The 27,266-nt window shown below is 72.2% G+C and overlaps 3 protein-coding genes across 14 annotated transcripts in view; 2 read left to right on the top strand and 1 right to left on the bottom strand.

Annotated features, from left to right (window-relative positions):
- The window catches only part of CACNA1H (calcium voltage-gated channel subunit alpha1 H), a 40,823-nt gene extending 30,574 nt beyond the window's left edge, over window positions 1-10,249 (top strand). For both annotated transcript variants that reach the window (XM_070064160.1, XM_070064159.1), the window contains 19 exons: window positions 154-510; window positions 676-776; window positions 929-1,052; window positions 1,126-1,194; window positions 1,274-1,458; window positions 1,561-1,687; window positions 2,243-2,368; window positions 2,462-2,551; window positions 2,824-3,016; window positions 4,017-4,168; window positions 4,460-4,569; window positions 4,765-4,898; window positions 4,987-5,057; window positions 5,530-5,608; window positions 6,689-6,810; window positions 6,903-7,145; window positions 7,650-7,833; window positions 7,905-8,017; window positions 8,756-10,249. In XM_070064160.1, coding sequence (XP_069920261.1) covers window positions 154-510; window positions 676-776; window positions 929-1,052; window positions 1,126-1,194; window positions 1,274-1,458; window positions 1,561-1,687; window positions 2,243-2,368; window positions 2,462-2,551; window positions 2,824-3,016; window positions 4,017-4,168; window positions 4,460-4,569; window positions 4,765-4,898; window positions 4,987-5,057; window positions 5,530-5,608; window positions 6,689-6,810; window positions 6,903-7,145; window positions 7,650-7,833; window positions 7,905-8,017; window positions 8,756-10,102 — 3,927 coding nt within the window. In that variant the 3' untranslated portion in view covers window positions 10,103-10,249. The remainder of the gene's footprint in view (window positions 1-153; window positions 511-675; window positions 777-928; window positions 1,053-1,125; window positions 1,195-1,273; window positions 1,459-1,560; window positions 1,688-2,242; window positions 2,369-2,461; window positions 2,552-2,823; window positions 3,017-4,016; window positions 4,169-4,459; window positions 4,570-4,764; window positions 4,899-4,986; window positions 5,058-5,529; window positions 5,609-6,688; window positions 6,811-6,902; window positions 7,146-7,649; window positions 7,834-7,904; window positions 8,018-8,755) is intronic.
- On the bottom strand, window positions 10,205-18,526 carry TPSG1 (tryptase gamma 1). 9 transcript variants are annotated; one of them, XM_070064162.1, is made up of 9 exons: window positions 14,986-18,496; window positions 13,541-13,675; window positions 13,147-13,351; window positions 12,456-12,553; window positions 12,058-12,084; window positions 11,549-11,720; window positions 11,018-11,283; window positions 10,675-10,820; window positions 10,205-10,583 (listed from the first exon to the last, which is right to left on the bottom strand). In XM_070064162.1, the coding sequence occupies exons 3-9, from the start codon at window positions 13,149-13,151 to the stop codon at window positions 10,236-10,238; spliced, it is 1,062 nt and encodes a 353-aa protein (XP_069920263.1). In that variant the 5' UTR covers window positions 13,152-13,351; window positions 13,541-13,675; window positions 14,986-18,496; the 3' UTR covers window positions 10,205-10,235. The 9 variants fall into 9 exon arrangements, with proteins under 9 accessions (XP_069920263.1, XP_069920262.1, XP_069920264.1 ...); XM_070064161.1 differs by having other exon boundaries at window positions 13,541-17,074; window positions 17,457-18,496; XM_070064163.1 differs by having other exon boundaries at window positions 13,541-17,074; window positions 17,824-18,496.
- A 770-nt stretch (window positions 18,527-19,296) lies between these two features.
- UBE2I (ubiquitin conjugating enzyme E2 I) lies at window positions 19,297-26,020 on the top strand. 3 transcript variants are annotated; one of them, XM_051830383.2, is made up of 7 exons: window positions 19,297-19,562; window positions 21,697-21,771; window positions 21,856-21,939; window positions 22,477-22,549; window positions 24,752-24,861; window positions 24,943-25,022; window positions 25,482-26,020. In XM_051830383.2, exons 2-7 carry the CDS (start codon window positions 21,706-21,708, stop codon window positions 25,543-25,545), a joined length of 477 nt encoding a protein of 158 aa, XP_051686343.1. In that variant the 5' UTR covers window positions 19,297-19,562; window positions 21,697-21,705; the 3' UTR covers window positions 25,546-26,020. The 3 variants fall into 3 exon arrangements, with proteins under 3 accessions (XP_051686343.1, XP_051686341.1, XP_051686342.1); XM_051830381.2 differs by lacking the exon at window positions 19,297-19,562 and adding an exon at window positions 19,746-19,902; XM_051830382.2 differs by lacking the exon at window positions 19,297-19,562 and adding an exon at window positions 20,050-20,202.
- The last annotated feature ends 1,246 nt before the right edge of the window (window positions 26,021-27,266 follow it).

The following is a 27,266-nucleotide window of genomic DNA, read 5'->3' as shown; positions in this document are numbered from 1 at the left end:
GGGGCCAGAGGCGCCCCCGCTGGGCTGGCACCCGGACGCCTCCCACTGTGGCCCTGTCTTCCCGGCCCGGCCGGGGACACCACACAGCCTGCACACAGCCGCTCCGTGACCGGCAGGCATGGGGTTAACTGACTCACGCCGCGTGCCCCCCAGGCCAGCCTCCGCGGCTCGCCCTGCGCCCACTGGGGCCCCAACGGCGCGTGGAGCAGCCGGCGCTCCAGCCGCAGCAGCCTCAAGCGGCGCGGCCAGCGCGGGGAGCGGGAGTCGCTGCTGTCCGGCGAGGGCAAGGGCAGCACGGACGACGAGGCGGAGGACGGCCCCCCGCTGCGGCGCGCCGAGTCCCTGGAGCCCCGCGGCGCCCTGGACCTGCGGCCCCCGCGGCCGGCCGCCCTCCCGCCCGCCAAGCCCCACGACTGCAACGGGCAGATGCTGGCCCTGCCCAGCGAGATCTTCCTGCGCATCGACAGCCACAGGGAGGACCCGGCCGAGTTCGAGGACGACGTGGAGGACGTGAGTGGCCGGGAGGGCGGGGCTGCCGTGCTCTGGCTCCGCCCCCGGCCCCACGCACTCCGTGCGGCCACTCCCCTGCCCTGTGCCGTCCCTCCCGCTGGCCGGGCAGGGAACCCCGAGAGCAGCGGGCGGGCGCGGCCCTGAGCAGCCCCCTCCCGTCCCCAGAGCTGCTGCTTCCGCCTGCACAAGGTGCTGGAGCCGTATCGGCCACGCTGGTGTCGGAGCCGAGAGTCCTGGGCCCTCTACCTCTTCTCCCCGCAGAACCGGTGAGGGGCCCAGGCCCAACCCCCTCTGGTCCCCCCGTAGGCCCCCTCCCGACCCCCCGCGGGGGCGCCCCGGGCAGCTCCCCTTTCCCGAGGCGGGGCGCGCCGGGGCGTCTCGGGCCGTCCGCACCGCGCTGAGCCGGCTGGGGGCCCAGGCTCCGCGTCTGCTGCCAGAGGCTCGTGGCGCACAGGCTGTTCGACCACGTGGTGCTGGCCTTCATCTTCCTCAACTGCGTCACCATCGCGCTCGAGAGGCCCGACATCGACCCCGGCAGCACCGTGAGTGGCGCCTCCCGCCCTGCCCGGGGCCGGGGCCGCCCACGCGGCCCCTCCCACCGCCCTCTCCCCGCAGGAGCGCGCCTTCCTCAGCGTCTCCAACTTCGTCTTCACAGCCATCTTCGTGGCCGAGATGCTGGTGAAGGTAGCGCGGGGTCGGGGCCCGGGCCTGCCGGTGCGCCCCCGGCTGCCGGCCCCTGCCCCAGCAGTGCCGCCCCCCCCAGGTGGTGGCGCAGGGCCTGCTCGCGGGCGAGCACGCCTACCTGCAGAGCAGCTGGAACGTGTTGGACGGGCTGCTGGTGCTCGTGTCGCTGGTCGACATCGTCGTGGCCATGGCCTCCGCCAGCGGCGCCAAGATCCTGGGCATCTTGCGCGTGCTGCGCCTGCTGCGGACCCTGCGGCCGCTGAGGTGGGGGCGTGGGGCCCGCCCGGGGTCTCGGCTCGTGCCCGGCCCGCGGGCTGCGGCGGCTCTCCCGGCCGGCCCAGCAGCGCGACCCCCTGCCCCGTCCAGGGTCATCAGCCGGGCCCCGGGCCTCAAGCTGGTGGTGGAGACGCTCATCTCCTCGCTGCGGCCCATCGGGAACATCGTCCTCATCTGCTGCGCCTTCTTCATCGTCTTCGGCATCCTGGGGGTGCAGGTGTGTGCCCCGCGGGGCGTCCTGGGAGAGACCGCCCTGCCCGGGGGGGGGGGGGGGGGCTCGGGGTGCAGGTGTGTGCCCCGCAGGTGTCCTGGGAGAGACCGCCCTGCCTGGGGGGGGGGCCTCGGGGTGCAGGTGTGTGCCCCGCAGGGCGTCCTGGGAGAGACCGCCCTGCCCGGGGGGGGGGGGGGGGGGGCTCAGGGTGCAGGTGTGTGCCCCGCAGGGCATCCTGGGAGAGACCGCCCTGCCCGGGGGGCCTGGGAGAGACTGCCCTGCCTGGGAGGCCTCGGGGTGACTGTCCTGCGGTGGGGGGAGCTGAGAGAGACCGCCCTGCCCAGGGGGCCTCGGGGTGCAGGTGTGTGCCGCTGCAGGGTGTCCTGGGAGAGACCGCCCTGCCCAGGGGCCTCGGGGTAACCACCCTACCTTGGAAGGTTCTCTGGAGTCCTGGGAGGACTTAGCCAGGCCTTGGGCCCACCGCCCTGCCTGGGGGTCCTCTGGGATCCTGGGGGGGCTCAGGCTGGGCCTTGGGGTGACCGCCCCACCGGCTCTGCCCAGCTCTTCAAGGGCAAATTCTACTACTGCGAGGGCGCCGACACCAGGAACATCTCCACCAAGGCTGAGTGCCGGGCTGCCCACTACCGCTGGGTGCGGCGCAAGTACAACTTCGACAACCTGGGCCAGGTGGGTGTGGGGCCGCGGGGCCCCTCCTGCCCGTGGGCCGCACGGGGGGCTGTGGCCACAGTGCCCACCCTTGATGCTCACTCCGGCCTGCAGGCACTGATGTCACTGTTCGTGCTGTCGTCCAAGGATGGCTGGGTCAACATCATGTACGACGGGCTGGACGCCGTGGGCGTGGACCAGCAGGTGCGCATGGGCAGCCTGGGGCAGGGGCAGGGGCACGGACCAGCAGGTGCACACGGGCGGTCCCTGCTGTGTGCTGGGGGGAGGGCCAGCCGGTGCACACGGGCGGTCTCTGCTGTGTGCTGGGGGAAGGGTGGGCCAGCAGGTGCACACGGGCGGTCCCTGCTGTGTGCTGGGGGGAGGGTGGGCCAGCCTGTGCACACGGGCGGTCCCTGCTGCGTCTGGGGCCCGGGGCCGGTGTGCTCGGCCAGGACCCAGCGCCCCGTGTGCCGCAGCCCGTGCAGAACCACAACCCCTGGATGCTGCTGTACTTCATCTCCTTCCTGCTCATCGTCAGCTTCTTCGTGCTCAACATGTTCGTGGGCGTCGTGGTGGAGAACTTCCACAAGTGCCGGCAGCACCAGGAGGCCGAGGAGGCGCGGCGGCGCGAGGAGAAGCGGCGGCGGCGCCTGGAGAGGAAGCGCAGGAGTAAGGCGCCCGCGGTGGCGGCGGCGGCGGTGGCGGTGTGGCGGGTCGGTCGGTACCGTGCGCCCCGGGCCACAGCCCCGCCCACTGCCCCGAATGGCTCTGCACGTGCCTGCCTGGCGAGTCCCTGGGCCCCGCCCCTGCACCCTGGACTCACGCTCCACGGGGCCGCACGGTACCGAGACGGGCGTGGGGCGGGCGGGCTGCTGCACAGGGCACCAGGTGTCCCCACCACGGCCCCTCAAGTGTGTCCTTGTCTTTCCAGGCACCCTCCCCAGCCCAGGTATCTGCCCACCCCGCATGCCCTGCGCTGCCGCCTGGGGCGGGGGGAGGGCTGCGGCTGGCCTGGCGGGGTCCACGCTGCTGCCCGCACCCCGCGTGTGCCCGCCCGACTTGCACGTCCTGCGCAGGGCGGCCTGAGCTGCCTGCCCCCCCCTCCCCCGCAGGCTTGGGGCCGCCCAGCTCGGGCACCTGCATGCCGGCAAGGGGGCGGGGCCCGGGGTGGGAGCAGGCGCAGTGCGGACCGAAGACTGCCCTGCAGGGGGCGTGCTTGGGCTTAGCGGAGGAAGGTTCCCGTCTAGCCATCGCAGGCGGGCCAGGGCCCGGCTGAGCACGGGCAGCTGCCAGTGGCCCCTGGGAAGACACGGGATGGGCCCTGGGCAGGGCTTGCTGGCTGGAGCTGCCTGGACTCTTGTCTCCATCGCCGAGGCCCCGAGGGGCCCACACGGGGATGGAGGAGGTGGTGGCCCTGCCCACCCTCGTTTGTCCAGGGCCAGCACAGGTGGACCCAGGCAAAGCTCCTGTGCTGTCCCTGAGCGGCAGGGCCTTGGGGGTGGGGAGGCCGCCTCAGCCGCGTGCAGCTCCTGGGGCCGGCGGGGCCAGCACCCGCAGGTGGAAGAGTTGGGGCGGTGGCCTCCCCAGCCGGGCACACAGAGCCTGGTCCTCTGCGACCGGCCTCCCCGAGGAGAGAGGGGTGACGCTCAGCGCCTCCCCCTCCCCACAGAGGCCCAGCGCCGGCCCTACTACGCCGACTACTCCCACGCCCGGCGCTCCATCCACTCGCTGTGCACCAGCCACTACCTCGACCTCTTCATCACCTTCATCATCGGCGTCAACGTCATCACCATGTCCATGGAGCACTACAACCAGCCCAAGGTGGGCCGCGCCCGGGGCAGCGCCTCGGCCGCAGCAGCGCGTGTCTGGACACCTGGGGGTGGGCGGCTGCCTCCCCTGCCTGCCCTGCCTGCCGGCTGGGCCTGCTCTGTGCACCCAGGCCGGTGGAGGCAGGACGGCCACGGTGGCCAGCACGGAGCCGCAGCGGCACCCAGGTGGCCATTGGGGGAGCTGGTCCCGGAGGCCCGGGCAGAGGGCCAGTGGTCGGCGTGGGCGGGGAGGGGCAGCCCCACGGCCCAGGGCCGCTGGGCCAGCTCGACCGCCTGCCCGCAGTCGCTGGACGAGGCCCTCAAGTACTGCAACTACGTGTTCACCGCCGTCTTCGTCTTCGAGGCTGCACTCAAGCTGGTGGCCTTTGGCTTCCGGAGGTTCTTCAAGGACAGGTGTGGGCGGAGCCTTGGGGCTTGGGGCCTCGGACTGCTGGGGCGGGGCCTCGGCTTGGGGTGGAGCCTCAGGCTCCTGGGGCGGGGCCTCGGTCTGCTGGGGCGGGGCTCTGGGTGCAGAACAGGACACAAGTAGCAGTCGAGGACGGGGCTCCTTAGGGCTGCTGGCCTGCTCAGTGGCGCCCGCGGCCACAGGTGGAACCAGCTGGACCTGGCCATCGTGCTGCTGTCCGTCATGGGCATCGCGTTGGAGGAGATGGAGACGAGCGCGGCCCTGCCCATCAACCCCACCATCATCCGCATCATGCGTGTGCTCCGCATCGCCCGCGGTAGGCGCTGAGCCCGCGGGCGGAGGGCGGGCGGAGGGGCGTGGCCTGCCTGGGCCCCGCCCCCGCTAACGCTCAGCTCCCGGCCCAGTGCTGAAGCTGCTGAAGATGGCCACGGGCATGCGGGCCCTGCTGGACACCGTGGTGCAGGCCCTGCCCCAGGTGGGTGGGGCCCAGGGGCGCCCCTGTGGGCGGGGCGGAGGGCAGGGCCCGGGCAGCCTCCGCACCACCAGGGCCCGCGGCCCCTGTCCGAGGGCTGCCCCTCCCCGCCCGCCCTCTAGCCCGGTGCTGCCCATCAGGAACCCAGCTGGCTGTGGGGGCGGGGCTCCGGGCCTGGCGAGCAGCATAGAGGGTGGCCCTGGGGTGCAGTGGGTGCTGATGCTGAGAGGGGCGCTAAGCCCCCCGGCGGAGCCCCCGCCTGCTGGGCCCAGCCTTGGGGTCCCTGGGTCTGGAGGCCGCCCCGGTCCCCACAGCAGGAAGGGGCTGGGGTGGGGCGAGGCGCGTGAGGGGCAGAAGTTGGGAAGCAGAGTGTGGCTCGGGAGGGCCTGGCTGCCCCGGGGACCCCAGAAGGGACTGGGACCCTGGGAACCTGGTGGAAGCCGGGCCCAGCGCGCTGCCCCTGCCCCTCCCCCAGGTGGGGAACCTGGGCCTCCTCTTCATGCTGCTGTTCTTCATCTACGCCGCCCTGGGAGTCGAGCTGTTTGGGAGGTTAGGTGAGTGGGGCGGCTGCGTGACCGCGCGGACAGCACGGGCCGGGCCCCCGCCAGCTGCTGCGCTCCTGCAGCCGGCCACGACACGCGCAGACACGCACACGGGCGTCAGGCAGGCCATGACACACACATGCACACACACACGGGCGTCAGGCAGGCCGTGACACACACATGCACACACACAGGGGCGTCAGGCAGGCCACGACACGCGCAGACATGCACACACACGGGCGTCAGGCAGGCCATGACACACACATGCACACACACACGGGCGTCAGGCAGGCCGAGACACACACATGCACACACACACGGGCGTCAGGCAGGCCGAGACACACACATGCACACACACACGGGCGTCAGGCAGGCCATGACACACACATGCACACACACACGGGCGTCAGGCAGGCCGTGACACACACATGCACACACACACGGGCGTCAGGCAGGCCGTGACACACACATGCACACACACAGGGGCGTCAGGCAGGCCACGACACGCGCAGACATGCACACACACGGGCGTCAGGCAGGCCATGACACACACATGCACACACACACGGGCGTCAGGCAGGCCGAGACACACACGCACACACATGGGCGTCAGGCAGGCCGAGACACACATGCACACACAGGGACGTGTGCACAGGCCGCCCTGAGCGCCACACGGTCCACTCTGAGTGTCCTGGGGACTTCCCCCTGGGGGGACATGATGGGGACCCTTCATAGTCACCAAGCCGATGCCCACCAGTGTCTCCAGGGGCCTCAGTGGCTTCTGGGAGCCCCCACCGGGCGTCACAACTCAGTGTCCTCCCACAGGGCTGGGCCCAGGGTAGCAGACACCCAGGCGCAGGCCCCACTGGGTCCCAGAGGAGACCTGGAGACCCCCCTACCCAGCAGCCAGGGTGTCCTGCGTGCCCAGTGTGGCTCAGGGCACAGGAGAGGACGGGCAGGTGCAGCCCGGGGCTCGGGCCCTGCCCCGGCTGACGGGCGGCGCCCTGTGTGCCCGAGGGGCCACGGGAGGGGGTGGGCGGGTACAGCCCGGGCTCGAGCCCCGCCCCCACACCCCGCCCCCACGCCCTGCAGAGTGCAGTGAGGACAACCCGTGCGAGGGCCTCAGCAGGCACGCCACCTTCACCAACTTCGGCATGGCCTTCCTCACGCTGTTCCGCGTGTCCACCGGGGACAACTGGAACGGAATCATGAAGGTAGGCGCAGCCCGGGGGGCGGCGGGGTGGCGGGGCGGGCTGCCGGGACCCCAGGACCCCGCGCGGTGGGCCTGAGCCCGGCACGCCCCCAGGACACGCTGCGCGAGTGCGCCCGCGAGGACCGGCACTGCCTCAGCTACCTGCCCGTGCTGTCGCCCGTCTACTTCGTCACCTTCGTGCTGGTGGCCCAGTTCGTGCTGGTCAACGTGGTGGTGGCCGTGCTCATGAAGCACCTGGAGGAGAGCAACCGCGAGGCCCGCGAGGACGCCGAGGGGGACGGCGAGGCCGAGCCGGACACCCCGCCCGCCCCGGCGCGCCCGCCGCCCACGCCGCAGGTGCGGGCCTCCTGGGCCCCAGGGCTCGTGTCCTGGGCCCCAAGGGGTCACGTCCTGGGCTCTAGGAGGGGTCGCGTCCTGGGTGGGAGGGGTCACGTCCCGGGGGGCAGGGGTCGCATCCTGGGCCCCGGAGGGGTCGCGTCCTGGGCCCCAAGGGGTCAAGTCCTGGGCCCCAAGGGGTCGCATCCTGGGCTCTGGGAGGGGTCGCGTCCTGGGCTCTGGGAGGGGTCGCGTCCTGGGCCCTGGGAGGGGTCGCGTCCTGGGTGGGAGGGGTCACGTCCTGGGGGGCAGGGGTCGCATCCTGGGGGGCAGGGGTCGCGTCCTGGGCTCTGGGAGGGGTCGCGTCCTGGGGGGCAGGGGTGGCGTCCTGGGCTCTGGGAGGGGACGCGTCCTGGGGGGCAGGGGTTGTGTCCTGGGGGTCAGGGGTCGCGTCCTGGGGGGCAGGGGACGCGTCCTGGCCCTGGGAGGGGCTGCCAGGTGGACACGGGCACCTGCCTCCCGCAGGAGAGCCCGGGGCCCGGCCGGGACACCGCGAGCCTGCTGGTCCTGCGCAAGGTGTGTGTGTCCCGGATGCTCTCGCTGCCCAACGACAGCTACATGTTCCGGCCCGTGGCGCCCGCCTCCGCACCCCCGCCCGGCGCGCTGCAGGAGGTCGAGTTGGACACCTACGCGGGCAGCAGCCCCCCAGGTACGGCCCCCGGCGGGACGGCAGGCCAGTGGGGGCGGTGGGCACTTGGCTTAGATGCTGTCCCACCCCAGGCCCTGCCACGACGGTGCTCTCGCCGGCCCCGGAGCCCAGCGCCTCCCTCCGCGCCCCGTCCCCTCGGGCTGCGCCCCACAGCCCCGGCCCCGGCCGGCCGCCCTGCACACAGGTAGGGGAAGCCCCGGCCAGCAGCTGGGACACAGCCAGGGACCCAGGGCCCAGCCGATCACAGGGCCCCGGCCCCCCTCAGCCAATCACAGGGTCCCGGGACCCTCTCAGCAGCCAATCACAGGGCCCGGGCCCCCCTCAGCAGCCAATCACAGGGCCCCGGCCCCCCTCAGCCAATCACAGGGTCCCGGGACCCTCTCAGCAGCCAATCACAGGGCCCGGGCTCCCCTCAGCCAATCACAGGGTCCTGGCCCCCCTCAGCCTGCTCAGCTGCAGCCTTGGCCTCCCCCCCACACCCCCAGTCCCGGCCCAGCACCAGCACCTCCAGAGACCTGTCGGCCCGGGGGGGTTCTCTCCTGAGGGTGTCCGAGGGTGGGGGGTGGCTGGGTCACCTGTCCGAGGGTGGGGGGTGGCCAGGTCACCTGTCCGAGGGTGGGGGGTGGCCAGGTCACCTGTCTGATGGTGGGGGGTGGCTCACCTGTCCGAGGGTGGGGGGTGGCCAGGTCACCTGTCCGAGGGTAGGGGGTGGGCCGGGTACCCTGCCCTGCGCCCCTCAAGGTCTCCTGGGGTCCCCAAGAGCACAGGCCCCCCGGATGGTGGGTGCAGCCCCAGCTTGTGGCCCATGTGGGACCCTCACCAGGACCCCCAGACCCCTCTCCCTGGGGAGCTACATGCCTGGTCCTCCCAGGCTGTCAGCCAGGCTCCCTGGGGTGCTCACCCTGGCCCTGTGCCCTCACAGGAGGCTGCGCTCGCTGAGACCCTGCAGGGGCAGGTGGAGGGCGCCAGGGGCAGCACCCCCGACCCCGGGGAGCCTGTGGAGAAGACCCCGGCGCGGCAGGCGTCCCTGGGGGCTCCCCTGCGGTCCCCACCCCGCTCCCCGCGTCCGGCCAGCGTCCGCACCCGCAAGCAGGCCCTCGGACAGTGCTGCACCTGCAGCCGCCCGCCGGCCCCAGGCGGGGAGGAGCCGGAGGCCGCGGACCCCGCGGACCAGGAGGTCAGCAACATCACCAGCGCCGCCCAGCCCTGGCCCGCGGCCGAGTCCTGCAGCCCCGTGGCCTCCCCTGCGGCCCCCAGGGCGGCAGCCGGGGGACCAGCCCTGCGCAGGTTCCACAGCGTGGGCGCCCCCGGCCTCCTGGACAAGCCCGGCCCGGTGGAAGGGCAGAGGTGGCCCTCGGCGGAGCTGGGCGGGGGGGCCGGGGAGGCGGAGCCTGCGCTGGGGGCTCGCAGGAAGAAGAAGATGAGCCCTCCGTGCATCTCCATCGACCCCCCCGCAGAGGATGAGGGCTCGGCCCGGCCCCCCCCCCGCAGAGGGCCGCAGCAGCCTGAGACGCAGGACCCCGTCTTGCGAGACCACGCCCCACAGGGACTGCCTGGAGCCGGCCGAGGGCCCGGGTGCCGGGGGGGACGCAGGGTGCAGGGCGGAGCGGCGGGCCCGGCCGGAGCACCTCACTGTGCCCGGCTTTGCCTTCGAGCCGCTGGAGGCGGCGGCTGCCGAGGGAGGCGCCTTCCCCGACGCGGGCTGCAGCGAGACCGCGGGGCCCACGGTGCCGCCCGCGCCTCGGCAAACAGAGCCGCCTGCACACTCGGGGGACCCCCCCGAGACGGGGTGGGGGCCGCACCTCAGGGTGGCCCTGGGTGTCAGCACAGACAAGCCCGTGTAGCCCGGCTGATGCGGGCAGGACTTCGGCCCAGGATCCGGTGCCCCGTGGGGCGGTGGCCCCAGCTCAGTCCCCGCCGTGGGCAGAGGGGCCCGAGCAGGACGTCGGCCCAGGCGGGGCCACGGCAGAGCAGGGGCGGCCGCGGCCCAGGGCCTCCGTGTGGCCGATTCGGGCCGGCCGGTCCAGGTGAGGAGCGGCTGCGGGGCGCCCACACACAGGAGGGCACAGAGGAGCCCCTCCTCCACAGCCCTACAGGAACACAAGCCGGGGGCCACCTGTGCCCTGGGGCAGTGCAGTCCCCAAGGCCGCCACGGCCAAGGTCACTCGCTCACCGCCCAGTCCTCGCCACGCCCTCCGCACCCCACGCCACCCGCCCGTCCCGTGTGCTTGTTTTGGGGCACCTCCGGGGAGTGGTGACCCCGCAATAAGATGGGGCTCCGGCCGCCAGGGTGGGGCGGGCGCCCCGCTGTTTGGTTTCCCGCCTTTGTTGGATTCAGGTTACACTTGCAATAATCCACACAGAGCCCAGCTTCGGGAGGACAGAGCAGAATAAACAGTAACTTATTTAAGAAGCACCCTGTGACCACAGCAGGCCTCCGGCGGGAGGGGCGGGGTGGCGGCCCGGGCCTGCAGCCAGCGCTTGGCCACCAGGACCCCTACGACCAGCAGGAGGAAGAGGCCGGGCAGCCAGAGCCCAGCCAGGAGCGAGAGCCAGGGCAGCCCTGGGTGTCCAGGCCCCTCCGCACCCCACAGTTCTGGGACGTGGCGGCGGATCCAATCCACATAGACGGGAACGCGGGTGTAGACGCCTGGCCGGTCGGGGCGGCCGCAGCCCTCGCCCCAGCTCACCACGCCGGCCTGCACCCAGGCCCCCTGCTGCTGGCACACCAGAGGTCCTCCGGAGTCGTCCTGGGGGCACGGGGGTGGGGTAGGACACAGCTGGGGCGCTGCTCGCTGGGCCTGCCCCCCCCCCCCCGTCCCGGCCATGCCGGCGGCTCACCTGGCAGGCGTCCCCGGGGCCCCCGGCGCACAGCATGTCGGCCCGAATGGCGCTGCCGCCGTGGCTGGCGTAGGCCCGGCTGCAGGTCTCGGGGTCCACCACGGAGACAGCAGCCTCTTGCAGGCTGTAGGGGGGCGGCAGAGGCTCTGGGGGGGATGAGCGAGCCTCAGGGGAGGCCGGGCAGCAGCCACTGCCGGGAGCCGGGGGCCCACCCCCCCACCCAGGTGCAGGGCGTGTGGGTTCTGGGTGAGACCGGCGGGGCTCCCTGTGCGATGGGGTGGCCTCCGTGGGGGTGCTCGGCTGGGTTCCCAGGCAGACTGGCTTGGGTGAGGGGGGCACTCACCTCCCTCCCCCGTGTGTCCCCAGCCGGTCACCCAGCAGCGTGTGCCCGGGGGGAAGTCCGTGGAGGCTGTGGGGAGGCAGACGGGCAGGACCTGGCCGGAGAGGCTCACGGGGGCGCTCAGCTGCACCAGGGCGATGTCTCCGCTGGCCCCCGGCGGTCCTAGGGAGCTGGAGTGCAGGACAATCTTCCTCACGGTGTGGAAGTGGGGGGACAGGGTGACCGTCAGCTCCCCCAGGTGCACCTGGTAGTCAGAGGAGTTCAGGGACCTGGGGAGGGAGGGGGGTTCGGAAGGGCCAGAGGCCACCATAGCGCCCACCAGGGCCCACACTGCACCGATGCAGTGGCTCTGGGCAGCCAGGGCCCAGCGGGGTCAGCAGCCGGCTGCCCGGGCCCAGGCTGACCAGGAAGCAGGGTCACAGTTGAGTTGCCCATGAAGTGGCCGTAGGGAGGGAGCGCGCCACCCGCCCCAGGGGTGCACTGAGACATGGAGAGGTGCACCCGGGACTCCTCCCCCCTCACCCGGACACTCACCCAGAGAAGCAGTGGGCGGCTGTGAGCACCCACTGGGGGCTGAGCAGGGACCCCCCGCACACGTGCACCTTGCGCAGTCGGAGGCTAGCCTGCCACGGCCACGCACCAGCCAGGGCCGTGTGGCCCCCCACAATTCGGGCCCCTATGTCCACAAGCCAGGGCTGCCCACACCCTGCAGCAAAGACGCGGCCATTGTGGGGGACTCCGGCCCATGACCCCCCCCAGGAAGCTTCCCCACCGGCCCACCTGCCCACAGCAGCTCCCACGTGTGACAAACACTTCCTAAAGTGACACCCGCAGAGCCAGGAGTGCCCAGCCCAGCCTTGGGGCATCCCACCGTGGTCCCCCCACGGGCACCGGGCAGACGGCTTTGGGGGTCTCTGTGGCAGGAGGGGCTTGGAGAACAACAGGGCAGAGGGAGGGGCTGCCCTGGGGAGGTGGGGGTCCTGTGGAGCTGCCCCGTGCCGGGAAGACCGCAGCCAGCCCTGGGGTTTCACCTCTGCACACACCTGGCTGCAGGGCGGCTCCCGAGACACCTGCAGGAGGGAGATGGGCAGGCCCGGCGTGAGGAGCTGGAGCCGGACCTGGGCTGCCCGGTGGGTGGGGTCCAGGGCCGCGAGTGGCAGCTGGGAGCTGCTGCCCCAGCCTCCACCTCCCCCTACACACCCCTGGGCACTGGCCGCTGGGGACCCTAGGGCTTGTGCAGACTGGAGGGTGCATGAGCCCCATACTGTAGGTCTCAACCTCTCCCCTGCACCCCTGCCAGGGTCACAGCTCTCCTTGGCCCCCGATGGGCACAGAGGAAAACAGCAGCCTCAGGAGGAGGCACAGGGCAGTGGGGGTCCACACCCAGCCCAGGCAGAGCACAGACGACACCCACATCCGCACTCCCTCACCAGTCACTCACCACGCACGGCCAGCAGCAGCAGGAGGCTGTGGGGCCAGAGGTCCATGGTACACGTCCAGCACCTGGGACAAGAGGGAGCGTCCACCCAAGCCTTGGACCTGCTGGGCAAGGGGTGGGTGGGGACACCACACAGCTGCTGTCCAGGGCAGGGAGGGAGGAGGCGAGGGCCCCACCTGTTCTCTGCGAGGCGGGGCTGGCTCAGGACACTGTCCACAGGAGGGAAGTGGTGTCCTGGCCAGAATCCTGAGCTGTTCCTCCCCTCCAGGCTGGGGCTGGGACAGTGTTACCTCCTCCAGGTAGCCCTCCTGGGTAACCCCAGCTCCCCCACCCAACGTGAGCCCAGTCTTTAGGGTTCTTCAAAGAGGTTGAGCCTAAGGCCAGGCAGCCCCGTGGGACAGCTCAGGCCCTAATGTCCCTGCCCCCACCTCCACCCAGGGGTCCCGGGTCTTCACTGGGGTCAGATGGGCACAGGGGTCGCTTCCTGTCCATCCTCTGAGGTCTTAGCTGAGCAGCCTGGGGCTTCCCTGTCCCTCCCTGGGCTACAGGTCCCGCCAAGACCCTCCAGCTGGGGGTCCCCTCAGACTGGGGGGAAACTGAGGCGCAGAGCCAGAGGTGCCTGTACCCACCAGGATGTGACGGTGCCAAACACGGCCGGGGGCCCTGTGCACCGTCACAGCTCGGAAGTGCTCACCCCATGGCAGAGCAGAGAGGGCTGCCGGAGCCGGCAGCCTTGACATCCCTGGTGGTCGGTGCCTCGTCTGTTCCCTCTGCCGAGCTGAGCGCCTGGGGCCCCGTCGCTTTGCCCCTGCCTGTGTCACTCCTGGGAGTGGGATTTGTCTTTCAGGACGGATGACTGGTGGGTGTTCTGTTTGTTAGGAGCACACGGAGCTGTGGGGCTGGGTGGGGCCGGGGGCCAGGTCAGCTGAAGCTCCCCCAAGAAGGGCAGCTTAGGAAACTTCCCAGCCCCCCGCACCCCAGAGACACCCCAGGGGCCACGGGGCTCCCCAGCCTCGCCCAAGACCAAGGGCGCACATGTCCATGTGGACAGACCAAGTGGAGCCGCTGAACCCGACCCCACTGCTCACCTGCTGGGCGCTCACGTGACAGCACGAGGTTTGCCATGCAGGAAGCCGAGGCCACGCGCGTGCAGATGGGCGTAGGAGCTGGGCTGGGGCAGGTGCGCGGTGCAGCGGTGAAGATGGGGCTGGGGCGCCTGCGTCCTGTACCACAGGGCCTGGGCTCAAGACCCAGCTCCCTGCTCAGTGGTGGCCTGAGTAGCCGCGTGGGGGCCCAGGTGGGGCTTCCTGGCTCTTGGCTTTGGCCTGGCCCAGCCCTGGCTGTTACAGACTTCGGGGAAACGAGCCAGTGGGTGGGAGAGCTCCCCCCACCCCGGTCTCTCTTTCAAATAAAGTAAGTAAATCACTGTTTTCAAAAGCACAGACCCCTTTTGGTCACTGGGGACCTCAGCGCTCTGGCAGACGCAGGCTGGAGCCTCAGGGAGACACCGGCCCCCCTCCTGAGAACCCACGGGGGCCGCTGTGCTCCTGACACCTGGCCGCGGGACAGCCATGGCGAGGGGCGAAGCCGCCCGGCACCGGCAGACGACCCCCGTGCCGGCCAGCAGCCCCGGGGCACAACCCTGTGTCCCACTGGGAGGGCCAGCTGGGCAGAGGTCTGGTCTGATGGCTGAGCTGGAAGAGGCACAACCAGGACCCTGAGACCCCCCCGGGCACCTGCACGTGCCAGGAACGGCCACGGCCGCCCCGACCGGGAGGACCCACGTGCACAGGCAGCACCTGGTCCTGCAGGCGTCTGAGACACGGCAGCAGCGGAGGGCACGTGGGATGGGGTCTCGGGGCTGGGGGCAGGGTGGGGCTGGCTGTGCCCCTGGCGGGTGAGGTAGGAGGCGGAGCTGCCGTGGCTGCGGAGTCGCCCTTGGCTGCCAGGTGCCCACCTGTGCCCTGCATGGGCTGGGCGTGGTGGTCATCGCTCCCGGCTGCCCCTTCCCTCCGGCCGAGCCCCGCCCACCTGGACCCAGCAGCTCTGGCTCTGTGCCTCCTGAGATGCAGCCCACACAGCCCGAAAGGCCAGGGCTGCTCCCTGTGGGCGCGAGAAGCAGCAAGGAGGCAGCGGGAGCCTCAAGGCCTGGCAGGGCTGTGGGGGACCAGGAGAGGGGGCCCCGCCCGGCCGGGCACCCGGGGCTCAGCGGTCCCCCTGCCGCCCGGGGCTGAGACGAAGGAGAATGGGCTGGCTGCACAGGCCCAGGCGCGGCCTCAGCTCCCTGAAACGCCAGTCCAGGGTCCCAGGTCAGCAGGGATGGCGGCCAATGAGCGGGGTGGGGGGCCAGCCAGGAGCAGGAGGCCCGGGGTCAGGGCTGTGGGGACACCGGGAGGCAGCAGGAGCCCTGAGGGCCAGGGTAGCCTGAGCCTGCACTGGGTGGAGGCCAGGACGGCACATGGCCGTGACAAAGGTCCCCAGCATGAGCGCCCCGCCCCCGGCCTGGGACACCCACGGGGGAAGAGGTGCCCACCATGGCGTGGCTTCCGTGGACACGGGCCCCCCAGGGCCGTGGCTCTGCCATGCGTCCATTTGGCCCTGAGCTAGGCTGGCTGTGGTGCGAGCTGGGCCCAGAGCCAGGACCCGTGCCTTGTCTCCAGCCGCAGTCTGAGGTCACTTCCGGGTTCCGGCCGTGGCGTCCTCGGCCCCGTGCAGCCACGGTGCTCAGAGCTCCTGTGTTCCTGGGGGGGGGGGGGCGGCGTCCAGGGCCGGTGCAGTGCTGCTGGTGTGACCCCCACCTGACTCGGGAAGGAAGCCCCTGACTCGGGCCTGCCCACCCTCAGACCACACGCTCCACCCTCACTGTCGCTGCCGACTCAAACCCACCCAGCCCTACTCTTCCCGCAGGGGCCGAGCCCCGTTCCAGTCCCACGCACAGCAGAGGGCGGCACGGCGGAGCCCCCAGCCCCACCCGGTGCTCCTGGCCGCACCTGCGGGCCCCACACCGGCATCACTGGGCTTTGGAGGGCACTGCCCGGCCCCTGCCGCCTCCCAGTGACGGGTGCCTTCCCAACCAGACCTGCGCTGAACAAGTCACGGTCCAGGTGTGCGGCCGGGGGTGGGGGCAGGGCCGAGACGCCAGGGTCCCGGGCGGAGCCCCCACCCAGGAAGCAGTGGCCCCAGAAGAGGGCGAGCTCGTGCTTCCAGGCTTCAGCCCCGGGGGACACAAGCAGCGGCAGTGTGGACGCCGGGCGGGCGCAGGGGGAGGCGGGAGCACCGGCCTCAGGGCTGTGGGTTTCCTCGTTCTGGAGGCCTCGTACTGATCGCAATTCATTAAAATAAAAAGCTTACAAAAGCGCCCTTAAGGATGAAGACACAGTGGCGGGCTGGGGACCTTGCAAATGTGACCTGCAGCAGTCCAGGGTGAGGGCGAGAGCCCAGTGAGGGAGGCGGAGCGAAGGGTCAGCCCCGGGGAGACAGGGAGCCCCCCACATGGCCGCCGGGCCAGCAGCTCCAGCTGGGTCTCCGGTCTCTGGCGGGGGTGGCAAGGGGCCTCGCCACCACCCCGCATTAGCAGGAGGCGGGGCCGGGCTGAGGGAGGGGCGCTAGCAGGAGGCGGGGCCGGGCCGAGGGAGGGGCGTGTTGGGTGTTGGGTGGTTCGGGGAGGCTCTCGGGCACTCTGCACTGAGGGGTCACATCTCCCTGGGGCGCTGCCTGGCTGGGGCTGTCCAGAGGGGGAGGGCTTGCCCCGACCTCACCAGCAACCCGAGAGAGATTCCAAGAAGGCGACACCCCGTCCCGACTCCTGAGCAGGGTCCCTGAGCTCCCAGCGCCAACAGCTTGCAGGCCACCTAGCAGGGCATCCGTCCCCAGCCCTCCGCGAGCCAGGTGAGGGGGACAGCATCACGGAGCCTCCGGGGCCCACACCCCAGACAGACAGACTTCCTCCGCTGGTGGCCGTGTCTGGGGAGGCCCAGGATCCAGCAGCTGGCACTGCCTCCTCAGTTCAGGGCCGCAGGCTCCCGCTTCCCCCGAAGCCAAGTTGGACGGCAGGCCCGGGTGCCTCCTGGGCAGAGCCGCCGGCCGCCGGCCTCCGACTGCTCCTGTGTGCAGTGGGGGTTAGCGTGTGTCTGTGTCAGTGCGCTGGAGCGCGCATCTGTGCACCCAGGCCATCAGTGCGGGCCGCAGACAGCAGCAGAGGGCGAGGCCGGTTCTCGTCCCCGGGGCCGGGCAGGTGACAGCCTTCTCCTGCTGTGACCCCTCTGTCAGCGCCTCCTGCCCTCCTGCACCGTTCTCCCGAGGCGGGAGCGACCGGCAGCCAGCGCTGCCACACAGGGCCCTGGAACGCAGCCTGAAGCCATTTTTCCCCTCAGGCCGCTGGGCCCAGGCGTGTAAGGCCAGCAGAGCCTCGGGCGGGCTCCTCCATTCATTCACATTCCTTCGTGCATCCCACGAAGCGCCAGGCGCTGCGACAGGACAGTGCAGTGTCTCTGCTCCCTGGCTGCTGGCCTCACCTGGGGAGGCAGGGCCCCCGTCAAGGTGCCCGGGGGCTCCAGAGCTTGGCAAATGCAGTGGACATTACACACCGCAAGACGCAGGCACCAAGCAGCCTGCGCACGCACCTGCAGAAAACGTAAAGCAGCTTCAACGCTGAAGGTCTGCCTGGGGCGGCGGCTACCTGGAATCCCCCAGGGGCCCGGCAGCAGGTGCAAGCCGCCTGCTGCGCTTGGCCACGCCCCCCGCCCAGAGGCGTGAGTGCCCAGGCGCCCCCGTGTGGCCACGCGGAGTAACTGCAGGCGCCGGGACGCGCGCCCTCGCAGACCCCGACGGTCAGCGCCCGCCGAGCCGCCCCGCGCCGCCCGGGGACCCAGGTAAGTCCGCATGGCGAGGACAGCGGGTCCATGCCCGCAGCGGTGTCCCCCGGCACTTGAAGCCCAACGCGTCCAAGGGGGTCTGCGCGGTGCCCCCTGCGGGGAGGGCGCGTGCGCAGTTGGAGCCCCTCACCTGGGGTAGGCACACCTGGGCGAGCAGTCCGGCCGGGGATGCGGCCGGCGCCTCGCGACAGGGCGCCAGGAGCCGGCCAGGGTCTGCGGGTGGGCGCCAAGGGCGCGCGGGAAGGGGGCGTGTGCGTGCGTGGCCCGGAGCGGGGCCGAGACGCCAGGTGTCGCCGGTGGGCCCGGTGGAGCAGAGGAGGAGGCGCACCTGGCGCCTGTAACAGCCTCGCGTTCCGCGTGTTCGAGCCCTGCCGGGCCTGCGCGCGTCCCTCCCCTGCTGCTCCCCTCCCCGTACGAGCGGGATCCCGGCTCCAGGCGCACCGCACGGCTGGATTCGCCCCCGGTTCCCCCGCGCAGCCAAGCATCCGGCTGCCCACCTGCTGTGCAGGTGCGAGGTCCCGCGGGGGAGCCGCGCGAGGGCCACCCGGGCAGGTAAAGGCGCCGCAGTCCTGTAGGTGCGGAGGCAGACGGACCCCTGCCCCCGGGGCGTTCCGAGAGCGCCCGCCCGGCCGCCCAGGGGCCGGGGAGGAGCCCCCGCAGGCGACTTTGGGCGGGCAGCGCTCGCGGGCAGAGGCCGGAGGCGGGAGCGGCGCAGGTGCGCGAGGCCCTGTCTGGAGACGGAAGTGAGGCAGCCGAGGCCCAGGCGGGAGCGCGCGGCAGGTGCGTCCCGCATCCGGGCGGGGCGCGGCTCTGGGGCAGGGACAGCGCTGCCCGCGGTCACCAGGCGGTGGGCAGCGAAGGGCGTCCAAGGGCGGCCACGGGGAGGAGGGCCCGGCCTCCGCTCCCCCCGGGACACAGCCTCTCTGCGCGCTCCTCCCTGGGCGGGAGTGCGAGGCGGGGTGGGCCCGCGGTCGCCGGCTGTCCTGGGACGCACACTCCCCCCCCCCCCGAGGGTGGGCCCAGACCCCGGCTCCGCCCCCGGCACGGGGTCGGGACGCACCTGTTCTCGGGAGTTCTGGGTTTTGCTCAGGTGTGGATTTCTGACCAGCCCCCCAGCCCGGATTTGTGGGTGATCTGTGGAGGGCTGCCCCCCAAGGCGGGGCCGGGGCCCTCACCCCCCCCCCCCAGCCTCAGTGTGTCCTTTGAACCTGGCCCATCTGAGGTGGGTTCCCTGCCCCAGGTGTCCCCGTGTGGAGGACCGCGGATCCGGGACCCCTGAGCTGACCCCCTCCCACCTGCAGACCTGGGCCCCCCAGCTCCCCCTCCCCACAGACCTGGGCCCTACCCCCCCCACCTGCAGACCTAGGCCCTGCCCCCCACCCCTGCCCATTGGGACCCCAGGGCCGCGGTCCAGCGGCTTCTCCACGGCCACACAGCCCAGCGCAGACCGCGGGGAAGCTGGGACCGGGACCTAGGGGCGCGGGGAATGAGGGGCGTCTCTGCCCCCTCGGGGGTCTCCGCCGCTGCCGCCAGGCCTGTCAGCCACGTTCCGTGTCCCGGCAAACCAGAGCTGCGAAGGCTGCGGACGGCGGAGCCTGGAGGAGGGCGTGAATGAGTGCCTTCCAGGCCCTCTGCGGCCGACCCCATCGCCTGGCCCCGGGCGCCCACCGCGCCGACGGCTCGGACGGCGCCCTAGCCCCAGGGGCGACCCCGCCGTGCCCGCGCGGGACGGCGCGGACCCGCGAACCGCGCGCTCGCGCTCGTGGGACGAGACCGCGCGCGGGAATCCCGGCGCGCCCCTCCCCCAGGCGGGACGGCCCCGGGCTAGGGAGCGTCGGCGCTTCTCCTCCCGTCGGTCTGGCGAGCGTCCGGCCTTCCGTACGGCGTCAGCTGATTGGGCGGATCTGGACGATGCCCCGCCCAGGCCCCTGCATTGGCCAATTGCAGGGGGTTTCACAGGACGCCAGACTCAGGGGATTGTCGCCGTCCTGCGCCGTTTCGGGCATCCGTAGGCCTCAGTGGTCTTTGCCCCCCGGCCCCGGGCCCCGGCCCCAAGGAGACCTCCGGAACCTACGCGCTGAGACGCGCCCGCCGGGCATCCGGGGAGCCCTTGAGGAACGCGGCGCGCCCCTTCCCCGGCTGCTCGCCGGCGTATCCTCGAGTGCGCCCGCCCGCCCCGAAGGAGAGTTTGCAGACGCTCCCTCACTTCGAGGACGCGGCTCCTTTAAGAGCACAGGTGTCCAGGGCGCCGCCTGACTGGAAAGTCGCCCCCGGGCCGGGCTCCCCGACGGGACGCGGGACGCGGGCGCGCGGCGGCGGGGCGCGGGCGGCGAGGAGCGCGCGGGGCCGCGGGCGGCGCGCGGCGCGGCGCGGCGGCGGCGGCGCGCGGCGCAGGCGTGCGGCGGGCAGCCCCGGGCCAGGCCCCGCCCCGCCGCCCCGCCCGCGCCGGGGTCCTCGGCGCTCGGGGCTGCGCGCGGAGCGGGCTCCGGAGGGAAGTCCCGAGACAAAGGGAAGCGCCGCCGCCGCCGCTCGGCCCCCGCTCGTCCGTGACGCTCGCCGGGCCGCGGCCGCCCGAGGTGAGCGGGGCCGGGCGGGGGGCCTCGCGGGCTCGGGCCGGGCCGTCGGCGGCCCGCGCGGGGCGCGAGGCGGGCGCCGCGGCCTTCCGGGCGGCGCGCGGCCTCGGGGTCACGGCGGCCGCCCGGGCCGCGCCTTCCTCGGGCCGCGGGGCTCGCGGGGCCGCCCGGGAGGGCGCCGGGAGCGGCCGGTTGCGGACCAGCGGGCGCGCGGGGGGCTCCGCCGCCGCCGAGGGAAGTTTTCCTGCGCGGCCGAGAGCGCCCCGCTCGCCACGGGCGGCGGGCGGCTCCGTGCCGGCCAAGGTGAGGCCGTGGCCGCGGCCCCCAGCCCCCTGCCCCGCCGCGGGGGTCGCGCGTCTTCGGGGCCCGGAGCGCGCCCGGCCCTCCGTCCGCCTCCCGGGGCCTGTGTGGGCCGCCTGCCCCGCGCGGCGCCCCGGCCCTCTCCCGCAAGGCCGCTGGCCAAGCCCGCCGCTGTGCCTTTGTCTGGCGGGGCGCGGGGGTCCCGGGACGGGGGTCGGGCGCAGCCGAGGGAGGCGTGGGGTGCATGCCCCAGAGGGCCCGTCCGCGGGTGCGGGAGGGCCGAGAAGGGCCACGGAGGCGGCCGGTGCGGGCCGCGGCAGCCCACCTGTCCAGCGCGGCTGCGTGCTGAGACTGAGGCCGGGCGCCCGGCGCCGAGCAGGTGCGCACCTGTGGCTCGGCCCGGACGGGCAGCGCCGCCCGCCGCGGGGGTCTCTGTGGGCGGAGCTCTTTCGGGCCCAGCACGGGCAGGGGTGCAGTTCTGATGCGCTGGCTCGGGAGGGCGGGTTGCAGCGGGGAGGGTGTGAGAGGCGCACAGGAGCCTTGGGGACCGACGTCGGGCTCCCCGCGGCCCCCAGGCCCCTGCCGGCCCCTGCCCCGTGCTGTGCTGCCTGCTTCCGGGGACCCCAGGGCGCCCGGGGCTGGCTCGCGCGCTGCCCGTGCAGGTGGAGGCTGTGGTGAGCCACAGGCAGGTGTGCTGGGACCGGGCCGCCACGCCTGTTCCCGGAAGGGGCCCGGGCTGGGGCGCCAGGTGCGGGAAGGCGTGGCAGCCTGGCGGCGGCTTCGCCTCTTTAAAGGTTTATTTATTGTCAAGGCAGAGTTAGAGGTCGCGCAGCCGCTGGTTGGCTCGCCCAGACGGCCCCGTCGGCTGGGGCTGGGCCGTGTGGAAGCCGGGAGCCTCTTCTGGTCTCCCACGCGGGTGCAGGGGCCCAAGGCCCTGGGCGTCCCCCCGCAGGGAGCCGGCTGGGAAGTGGAGCAGCCGTGGGCTCAGCCTGCAGCCGTGCGCGGTGTGCGACGGCCGGAGGCGCCGGCACTCAGGAGCCCGAGGACCGTGGTCCTCGTCCGATCGTCTGTGGAGGTCTGGCTCTCCTGGGCTCTCGCCTGCTGGGTTCTGGGATGCCGCCCGCCCCGGGCAGAGCCTCCCCCTCTAACCAGTGCCAGGTGAGCCGTGGAGTGGCTCTGTAGCCAGGGACTTGGAGGGCGACACCCGTGGGTTCCGAGGACGGGGCAGACAGCAGCTGGTGGAGTCCAGGCGCGGCGGCCTGGGCCCTGGGCTGTGGTCCTGGACCTTGAGGGCCGCTGTGGCCGGCCCTGGTCAGGGCGCTGGCCCTCGGGTCCGGGGCGCAGGCGCCCTGCGTGGGGGAGGCCAGGCTGGGGCAGCGGCGCTGGGCTGCCCCCCTCAGCAGCGCCGTGCGCCCGCGGCCTGAGGTGTGGGGCCCTCCCAGCCTGGCGTGACTCGGGCTCGTGGGAGTGGGGCCCTCACGGCGCCCGTGTCCCCAGGACTGGAACATGTCGGGCATCGCCCTCAGCAGACTTGCCCAGGAGAGGAAGGCCTGGAGGAAGGACCACCCGTTTGTAAGCAGAGCCCGCGGGCGGGGGCGGGGGCGGGCGGGGCGGGGCGGCCTGAGCGCCCGGGGACTCCCCTGCTTGTCCACGCAGGGCTTCGTGGCTGTCCCAACCAAGAACCCCGACGGCACGATGAACCTCATGAACTGGGAGTGCGCCATCCCCGGCAAGAAGGGGGTAAGCGGCCGGGGCGGGGGGCGGCGGCAGGACCCCGCGCTGGTGGCTGGTGGCTGCTCCGAGAGGGAGCTTTATGTCTCGCGGTCCCTGACCTGGCAGTGGCCTCAGCTCCAAAGCCCCACCCCTGGCTGGAGAGACTGGCAGGGCCATGCGGGGGGCGGGGGCCGTCTGCCTGCCAGGGTCTGCGTTGGCAGGAGGCTGGGACTCGAACCCAGTTCCCCACGCGGGATGGGGGTTGACCACGTGGCCCAGCTCTCCTCGCCCCTCCCGATGCGTCACGGTGGCCTCCTGGTCGGGAGCCGCCGGCCCCAGGGTTTACTCTGCAGCGTGGGCTCAGCCTGGCGTGGCTGCCTCCTCCCTCGGACAGGACTGGACTCTGCCCCGGGGGCTGGTGGAGCCATGGCGGACCTCAGGGAGAGGGCTGCTGGCCGCGCTCGTGCCCGAGCCCCGGGTCCCCTGCAGCCCGGTGCAGCCCTGCCCGGCCCCTCCGAGGCCCCGCCGGGCGCCCGTGGCCCCTGACCTGGTCTGTCCCCGCAGACGCCGTGGGAGGGCGGCCTCTTCAAGCTGCGGATGCTTTTCAAAGACGACTACCCGTCCTCGCCCCCGAAATGTGAGTCGCCCGGGGCCCGCCGGCCGCCTGCGCCCACACCCGCACGTGGGGGTCCCTGCCCTGGTGGGAGGGGTGGTCTGCTTGACCTGCAGCTCTGTGGCTGTGGGGGAAGGGGCTGGGAGACCCGGGTTCTTAGTGGTTGTCGACGAGGTCCCTGCACTGACACCCAGTGCCGCATGCGAATGGACCCCCAGCCGTGGCCGCTCCAGGGGTGGTGGGCAGCGCAGGGACGTGCAGGGAAAAAAAGGCTGAGGACACGTTCAGAGTGGACAGGCACTGCCCGGGGTCCACGCGGGGTGGGTTAACGTGGGACAGCCCCGGTCCACGCGGGATGGGTTGACACAGGACAGCCACGGGTCCATGCGGGATGGGTTAACACAGGACAGCCCCCGGGGTCCATGCGGGGTGGGTTAACGTGGGACAGCCCCGGTCCACGTGGGGTGGGTTAACATAGGACAGCCCCCGGGGTCCACGCGGGATGGGTTAACATGGGACAGCCCCGGTCCACGCGGGATGGGTTAACACGGGACAGCCCCGGGTCCACGCGGCATGGGTTGACACGGGACAGTCCCAGTCCACACGGGATGGGTTAACACGGGACAGCCCCGGGTCCACGCGGCATGGGTTGACACGGGACAGTCCCAGTCCACACGGGATGGGTTAACACGGGACAGTCCCGGTCCACGCGGGATGGGTTAACACGGGACAGCCCCGGTCCACGCGGGATGGGTTGACACGGGACAGCCCCGGGTCCACGCGGCATGGGTTGACACGGGACAGTCCCGGTCCACACGGGATGGGTTAACACGGGACAGTCCCGGTCCACGCGGGATGGGTTAACACGGGACAGCCCCGGTCCACGCGGGATGGGTTAACACGGGACAGCCCCGGGTCCACGCGGCATGGGTTGACACGGGACAGTCCCAGTCCACACGGGATGGGTTAACACGGGACAGTCCCGGTCCACGCGGGATGGGTTGACACGGGACAGCCCCGGTCCACGCGGGATGGGTTAGCATAGGGTAGCCCCTGGGGTCCACGCGGGATGTGTTAACGCGGGACTGCCCCGGGTCCACGCGGGATGGGTTAACATAGGGTAGCCCCCGGGTCCGCGTGGGGTGGGTTGACACGGGACAGCCCCGGGTCCACGCGGCATGGGTTGACACGGGACAGCCCCGGGTCCGCGCGGCATGGGTTGACACGGGACAGTCCCAGTCCACACGGGATGGGTTGACACGGGACAGCCCCCGGGGTCCACGCGGGGTGGGTTAGCATAGGGTAGCCCCTGGGGTCCACGCGGATGGGGGACGTGGCAGTCCTGGAGGAGCGTGGAGCCCCTGCTCCGGCCCGGAGGGCCCGGGGTGGAAGTGTAGCAGTGCTGGGTGCACGCGCGGGGGACTGGCCGCGAGCGGGCAGCCCTCTGCTGTTCGGAGGCACAGGTGTCCCTGGAGGGGTTCACCGTCCCTCTGCCGAGTCCAGCCGGCCGCGGGGCACGGAGGCTGCGTGTGGACAGCACGTGTGGGTGCCGGCGGCACGCGAGCGCGCTGCAACTGCCGCTTCGGCAGAGTGAACCCCACTGCGGGCTCGGCACGTCCACCAGACCCAGAGGATGGCCTGGCTGGCTCTGCTGGTGTGGGAGGGAGACCCCAGCTGCTGGCGGACGCTGCGGCGTGGGCGGGGGCTGGAGACCTGGGCTGGGGTCTGAGGGTGGAGGCCCTGACCCCCCCCCCCCCGTGGGAGGCGAGGGCTCGGCCTCCTGTGGGTCCCAGCGCAGGGTGTGCGGCCCAGAGGCCGGCTTCTGGGCACTGCGCCACGGAGGCCGGGTGCATGCGGCGTTGCCCTGGCCGTGGGGTAGGAGGTCAGGGTGGTGGGCGGCCTCAACTCACGGCCTCCCCCAGAGCAGGCAGGCGGGGCCTGGCTTCCTGCAGGGGCTGGTGCTGACCTGGCTGGGGCGAGGGTGCGGGGACCCCCCCGCCGTGCCCCTGTCCGAGGGGCACCCCTCAGGCTGTTGCCCACGGCAGAGGCTGGCCGGGGACTCATGTTGGTCCTGTGCCCTGCTGCCGGACGCCTGGCTGTGTGGCGAGCCCGCCGCCTCGTGGCCACGGCTCACCTGAGGAGCGTTTGGCCGAAGGCCCGGCGCACGAGGTGCCCATCCAGGACGCCGGCCCCTCCCCAGGAGCCTCTGCTTTCTCCCTGGCCCAGGTAAATTCGAGCCACCGCTGTTCCACCCCAACGTGTACCCCTCGGGCACGGTGTGCCTCTCCATCCTGGAGGAGGACAAGGACTGGCGGCCGGCCATCACCATCAAACAGGTAGGCCCGGCGTGCTGGGGCGGCGGCGCCGGCCGTGCCCCCGGCGCCTGACCCCGCCCGTGTGGTGCTGTCTCCGCACAGATCTTGTTAGGAATCCAGGAACTGCTAAATGAACCAAACATCCAGGACCCGGCTCAGGCAGAGGCCTACACAATCTACTGGTTAGTGGTGGTGCCGGCTCGCGGGGGGAGGCAAGGAGACGCTTCCCCTGCAGGGCCGGGGCTGGGGCAGGGGGGAGGCAAGGAGACGCTTCCCCTGCAGGGCCGGGGCCAAGAGAGCAGCCCCAGTGGTGGGAGGGCCTGCGGGGTGGAGGCCCCTGTGCCTTGTTCCCAAAGCCCCAGGGGGCCACTGCTGTCCGGCAGGCACCTCTGTCCTTGGGGCTCCCGCGCTGGGCAGGGCTCGGGGCTGCCCTGCACAGCTGAGCTGTCCTGTCCCCTGGCCTCTGTGCAGGGCCCTCCTGGGGGCCTCTGACCCGGTGTCCTGGAACAGCTGTGGACTCCAGGGCCCGGGCAGTCCCGGGCGGCAGCCTCTGAGCCCCCACCCGAGGGCGCTGCCCACCTGCTGGGGCGGCCAGAAGCGGGGCCCCTCCTAACCTGTGTCTTCTCCCTCCACCTCCTCAGCCAAAACAGAGTGGAATACGAGAAAAGGGTTCGAGCACAGGCCAAGAAGTTCGCGCCCTCGTAAGCGGAGCCCGCGCAGGAAGGGATGGGTGGCGAGGACTTGTTTACAGTCCAGGTCTGATTGCCCCGTACGCCGCTGGTCACCCGGGGTCGGGTGGGCGCCTGGGCCATGCCGCCGCTGTACCCGTGCTCGAATCTCACACAGGGTCTCTTCCTCCAGTCTTTTGTATTTTTGATTGTTATGTAAAACTCGCTTTTATTTTAATATTGATGTCAGTATTTCAACTGCTGTAAAATGATAAACTTTTATACTCGGGCAAGTCCCCAGGCGCTAGTCCCCTCGCTCTCGGATGCAGCATGCTTCAGTGCCGCGCCGTGGCCCCCCGCCGGCGCCCGCCCCCCACGGCCGTCCTGCGGCCCCGGGCCGTGTGCCGAGGCGCCTGGGACGCGGCCCGGCCGGCGGTCCCCACCGCACACCGCTCGTCTTCACGGGGCGTTTGTCTGTGTTGCTGTTTAGGGTCAATAAACTGTTTATACGACGTCCTCGCGCCGTGTCACTGGGCGCGTGCGGGAGCCCCGCCCCGGGGCCCAAGAGGCGGCTGTGCCACGGCCCGGTGGACCCCTTCCTGGGCTTGCCCGGCCTGGCCGGCGGCGACCTAGCCGCCCTGCCCAGCAGGCACGGATGTGGCCTTGAGCCCGGAGGAAGTGGGGGCCGGGGCCTGCAGCGTGGCCAGTGGTGGCGGTGGCGGTGGCGGCAGCGGCAGCACCGGGCCTTGCCGACGGCTGATGTCTGCAGCTGGTTCCTGAGGCGGGGCTTCCTGGGGAGGCAGCTGGGCGCTCTGTAGCCTGTGGGCTGTGACTTTGTTACCGCTGAACGCCGTGTAGTGTAGTTGCACGTGTATGTGGTTAATACATGGAAATTCAATACACTTTCTAGTTAAAGGCATCGTGAAGTTACGGCGCCGAGGGCTCCTCCCCTAGCCAGCGGGGAGCCGGGTGGGCCGGCTGCGGGTGCTGTGTGGGATCCCTGGATGAAAACCCCCGCACACACCAGCCCTCGGGCGCGTCCTCCAGCTGCCCCGGGTCCCGGAGCCGTGGGAGCCCCTGTGGCTGGCGGGTGGCTCCTGCTGCCCGGCCCTGGCCCTGGCCCAAGGCCATGGTGTGTCCAGGACCTGCCGGGCCTCCTTATCTGGTGCAGACGGAACGGCCTCCAGGCGGCTCGGGGTGGGGGCTGGACCCTGCTGGGTGGGTGCTCCTGGGCCTTAGTGGTCCAGGCTGACCGTGCCTGTCCGTGTGCCCACCCCAGGCTACCTGGGCTCCGGAGCCCAGACCTCACCATGAGCACCGGGTCGGCTTTGGGAAGGCTCCAGCTGAGTTGCCATGACGACGTGTTGCGGGGTGGAGGACCCAGTGCGGCTGACTTGGACCTGCTTGAACTGGTTTGAGCCAGCTCCAGCAGGGAGGGGTCCTAGGAGTGGTGGGTTCTGGGGTCCGCGGGGTGTCCTGCCACACGGCACAGCTGACCCCTGGCTGAGGGGGTCTGAGACCACTGAGACCTGCAGCTGGGGCTGGGTCCCCAAGTGTGTCCTGTGCCTGCTGGAGGCAGCCCCGGCACTCGTCCCAGGCGGGGCCACAGCGAGGCCAGACCCTCGGCCGCCCTCCCGCTCTCAGCTCTCAGGGCCCCACCTCTGCCGCTCCAGCATTTCGGGCCCCCCGGGGTGGGTGGCCAGCCCCAGTGCCCCAGTGTGGGAACGCCAGCGTCTCGGGGCCCCCTCTGCTCCCCGA

The sequence above is a fragment of the Oryctolagus cuniculus genome, chromosome 19 (genome assembly GCF_964237555.1).
Source record: "Oryctolagus cuniculus chromosome 19, mOryCun1.1, whole genome shotgun sequence".
Lineage (NCBI taxonomy): Eukaryota > Metazoa > Chordata > Mammalia > Lagomorpha > Leporidae > Oryctolagus > Oryctolagus cuniculus.
This window is presented reverse-complemented; position numbering and strand designations above follow the sequence as displayed.